The sequence below is a fragment of a genome, unplaced genomic scaffold (genome assembly GCF_019419815.1).
Source record: "Pyrus x bretschneideri cultivar Hongxiangsu unplaced genomic scaffold, Pyrus_bretschneideri_v1 Contig64, whole genome shotgun sequence".
Taxonomy (NCBI): Eukaryota; Viridiplantae; Streptophyta; class Magnoliopsida; order Rosales; family Rosaceae; genus Pyrus; species Pyrus x bretschneideri.
In genome coordinates, this window is record NW_025999803.1 from 2126525 (window position 1) to 2130956 (window position 4432).

The window sequence follows — 4432 nt, forward strand, 5'->3', positions numbered from 1 at the left end:
CCTTGTTGTATTATTTGGCCTAATATTTTTGCTATCTTATATACGTCTTTTATTGTATTGTGGAAATTTTATCTATTAACATGAAGCATGACCATTCAATTGCTTGGTTTAGGCGTTTTGAGTTATAGTATGGTCCCTTCGTTTTTGTTGTCTTGTCATGTGAATGGAAGTCACCTTCATGTTGCAAATGACAATTAAAGGTTGGCTTCTCTTCCATCATGTTGGAATCTGATTCTCAATCTGCCATAAACAGTGAGATATCATAAACAAAGCTTAGCTATTGATCTCCACCTTATTGATCGAAGAGGCCGAGTGTGTAGTAATTTAATCAGTGTTCATTCTATTAGAAGTACCAGCTTGAAGAGCTTTTGAAACTCAAAAACAGTTTCTTTAAAAACGATTTCAGTCATTTTAAAAATATTTCTAAACTATATTCTAGAAAAATATGTTCTTTCTTGCAGTTGTAATGTTGTATATTTGTACTGAGAAGGCACATCTAGCTTGAAGCATTTCCTTCTTGATATAATAGTGCCAATGACTATTTGGTTTAATGATATTCAATATCTATTTGTTGGATGTTTTGAATTTAAATTTCATCGTCAACAACAACGTGAATAAAGTAATAGTTTTTTTTTTTTTTTTTTTTTTTATAAACTATAGCTTGAACATGTTTTGTTATCACTACCTACATTTGATTAGCTTAGAACAAAGTTACAATAATAGGCAATAACAAATCGGCTCATAGGGTAAGATAAAAGGCTTACCCCTTAATCATTGAAGTTTCTTATAGAGATGATCAAAATCACCCTTAAAAATTACATGGAAGATAAATGATAGACTACTTCTAAAGACATAGAGAGACAGAGACCCCCATCTGAAAAACAAGAGGACTAGTGAAAATTAATTGGGTTTTAGGAAGGTTATTAACATGAGTAATTAAGTTGGTTGGGGAAGGCGATCAATTAGTGGCCCCCCAAGTTTTGTTTGAGATTGGTTGGATTCTTTCCAAAATCTGGCTGGCAGTCCATGCTGAGGAATTGGAAATGGACCATACTGAATCCCACTTTGTGATCCCACCACTTCCCACCTGCAATCACAAATCATTAAAATATCAACAACAAGAGCTTTCTAATTTGGGATCAACACACAATCTTTACACATTTCAGTGAAAATGTTTTAACATGATTGTTTTACTAACACGGTTTTAGATACAGCGGATGCAATGCAATAGCTGAACTTGAACATTAATATCATAATAATTTAGTTTGGTTTTCACAAACATCTTGTTTGTTACACGTTACATGTATTATGATTGTATTTCTGTCCCTAGAGGATCATCACTCTAATGAAAGTTTGTTCGAGAAAAAAAAAAAGATTAGATGCAGAAACAATAGTAAGTTGCATCAAATTTTATACATATTATTCTTTTTAAGAACCTAAGGATATAATGTAGACAATTCTAATGAAAAAAAAACAAAAATGATATTTGCATATTTGTTTTGTGTACCTGAATTTGGTCACAAGGTGGTGGACCAAACTGAGCATCTCCAACTTGGCAAGCTCATTTCCTGGACAAGCATGCACTCCTTTCCCAAATGGCATGAAAGTGTTAGGCCTTGGACCAACCTATTTTGCCCACAACCACAAAAATAAAATATAAGGAAAAAAAAAATCAAGTTTGATCTTTTCAATAGAATTTGTTTTTGTTTGAGGAGAGAGAGAAGGGAAAAAAAAAAAAAAAAGCAAAAAAAATGACAGAATCCAGCTGATATCAGTGTCTCTACATACCTCAAACCTAGATGGATCAAAATTTTGAGGATCTGAGAAGAATTCTGGACTATGATGTATGTTCCTAAACAATGGCATCACCTTCCAGCCCTTTGGTATAAGATATCCTGCAATATTTTTTTGATCAACTTTGAAACGAAATTTATGGAAATAAAACCTCTTTAATTACTTGTATTTTTCTACTTAAATGGCATAAAAATGAACTTAAATTCCTCACCTTTGAATTCTACATCAACCACAGCTTCCCTAAATGTGAAAGATATTATACTTGCCATCCTCAAGCTCTCCAATATAACCTGAAATTTCATACATATCCAGCTCGGTAAAATTTTTCCCATTTAAAAAAAAAAAATAGTGATTTTCAGGCTCATTTTCTTACTCTGCACTCTCCTATTAATTATGTACATTAATGCTTCTTTGATTTATTCAACGGCCGGAGAGGGCAGAGGAGAAAATGAGTACAAAAATCACTTCGCTTTTGAATATTTGGATGGCTAGTGTGAGTTGGCTTACCCTATATGTGAGTGGCATGTTCTTAATCAGTGCCCAACTCAAGGTCTTCTTAGATAATTCATTAGCTTCATATATGGCCTTCTGCTCAGCCTGCAATAACATATCACAGCTCAACATAAACCAATCTTTCACTTGCACAATTTGTGTAAAATTTGCAAACTTTATAGCACGAAAGTTTTACCTCCACAGCTTCAAGAATTTTCGGGTTATCGTGGAGGTACTTGAGAACCCATGTTAGAGCACTAGCTGTAGTGTCTTGGGCTGCAAACAGAACTCCAATGATGTTATCAGAAATTTGATCCTCAGTTAAAGTTTGCCCATTTTCATCTTGGAAATTCAGCAGATGACCCAATAAATCATTCTGCATGGTTTTCTTTTCCTTCCTCTCACAAATTATCTGACTCAAAATCTCACCAAGCCTCTTCCTTGCCTTTCGAAATAAAAGGGGTTCTGTCAGTTTAAAAAGTCATATGTAATATGTTAAATTTAAATATAGAATTAGACCAGTGTTGCTTACCAAGAGAGCTTTCTGATATGCAGTTCCAGGTATTTTTGTTGGGAAGGAATTGTAACCCTTATCAACTATGCAGTAATTCTCCTTGAGCTTATCTCTGTAAGTCTCATCCAACTGACCAAAGATAGCCAGAAAGCCAACATCAAAGGAGAACTGTAAAGGGACAAAATGAAATCCATATAATTAGAATAATATTTACTTGATCCAAACAAAACTGAAGGAAGTAACTCATAAAATAAATAAATAAATAAATAAACAATAAAAAAGTAAAAAACACATCAATGACGTGTGCTTATGTGTGTAAACTACATAAGACAAACACATAAGAAGCATATTAGAACAAACCCACCTACCAAAAAGACTAAGCAACATGGGGTTAATTAGAGCGAAAGACTAGTTTAAAAAGTAGTTAGCTTCTAATTAATTACTCAGCATGTTGGTAAAAAAAAAAAATTTGGACTCTGATTATCACATGTCCGCTTTTTCCTTCTGCACTCATTTTCTTTGATTCTTCTTTGATTTATTCATTCCAAAGACTTTGGAAAAAAAAAAGGAAGTTGAAGAGAAAAGAGGAATGTTTTTGGAGTCAAATTAGATATGTACCACTAACCTTTTTCATCTCATGATACGTGTTGATGACTTTGCGTCCTTCAGCCCATGAGTCCAAGGCAGAAATGACCAATGCTTCAATGTCAGGAACTAGTTTCTGAATAGTGTTGGGATTGGGGGACAGAGAGTTCTGAATGAGTTTCCTAAGGCTACTATGGTAATCTCCTTGGTGAAAGAAGAGAGCAGAAGGACCAATCAACTTCTCCTTGCTCTTCGGGTATGTGGGTTTGAACAAGTGGGCATGAGTCACCAGCACAAACTTTGTGGCCTCAGGGCTTGCCAGCATGACACAAGGGCATCCGAGTATGTGGGTTTTGAATACATCTCCATACCTGATGAACACAAGACAGAAGGGAAAGATACACCAAATTAAGATCAAATTCCTGTAGAAGAAACATTAACACATATATATATATATATATAGCAATTAGGGTTTGGTAATATTGATTGGATTAGATTAGAACCTTTTCTGCTTTGTAGCAAAGAATACGTTTGGGTCCATAGAGTACATTTGGAGAGTCTCTCCTATGTAAGGCCACCCCATTGAGCCTGGGGGGAGTTTAGCTTTGTGCATACAATTTCTCTTTTGTTTCTTTATCAAGTGGTATGAGAAAAGAGTTGAGAGGAAGAGGAATATGCATATTAAAACAGAAGCAATCTCCATACAAATGTAGCACCTCTCTCTCTCTCTCTCTATCTCTCTCTCTGAATACTAGTAGGGTTTCTGATGAATAATTAGATGAGTGTGTATACGAAGAAAAAGATGGATGATGGATGATGGCTGAGGAGATCAAGTATGAAGTCAAGGAGAAGAGATGAGGTGGGTTGGGGTATATATAGAGTGAAAAGGAAGAGGTGGCCTGACGCTGCAGAAGACAAAATCTGATTTGAGTTTAAAATTAAGAGTGAAATTAATGATGGGTTCTAGAAATTACTCTTGCCATGAGATTCACCGTTCTGACTTGTGAATAACAGCTGCTCCTATACTATGTTGCTTTAGGATAAGAA

At 34.8% G+C, this 4432-nt stretch overlaps 1 protein-coding gene across 1 annotated transcript; it reads right to left on the minus strand.

Annotated features, from left to right (window-relative positions):
* Positions 1 to 715: 715 nt before the first annotated feature.
* On the minus strand, positions 716 to 4232 carry LOC103941040 (abscisic acid 8'-hydroxylase 4). Its single transcript, XM_009351224.3, has 9 exons — positions 3889 to 4232; positions 3426 to 3756; positions 2819 to 2968; positions 2483 to 2731; positions 2302 to 2391; positions 2006 to 2084; positions 1789 to 1895; positions 1508 to 1626; positions 716 to 1087 (listed from the first exon to the last, which is right to left on the minus strand). Exons 1-9 carry the CDS (start codon positions 4086 to 4088, stop codon positions 937 to 939), a joined length of 1476 nt encoding a protein of 491 aa, XP_009349499.2. The 5' UTR covers positions 4089 to 4232; the 3' UTR covers positions 716 to 936.
* Positions 4233 to 4432: the final 200 nt, after the last annotated feature.

Excerpts from the sequence above, each read along its gene's own strand:
- LOC103941040 (XM_009351224.3), bottom strand. The coding sequence starts at position 4,088 with ATGGAGATTGCTTCTGTTTTAATATGCATATTCCTCTTCCTCTCAACT. Across the intron at positions 3,757-3,888 it reads TTTGCTACAAAGCAGAAAAG|GTATGGAGATGTATTCAAAA; the intron begins GTTCTAATCTAA and ends TGTGTTCATCAG. Across the intron at positions 1,627-1,788 it reads TTGATCCATCTAGGTTTGAG|GTTGGTCCAAGGCCTAACAC; the intron begins GTATGTAGAGAC and ends TGGGCAAAATAG.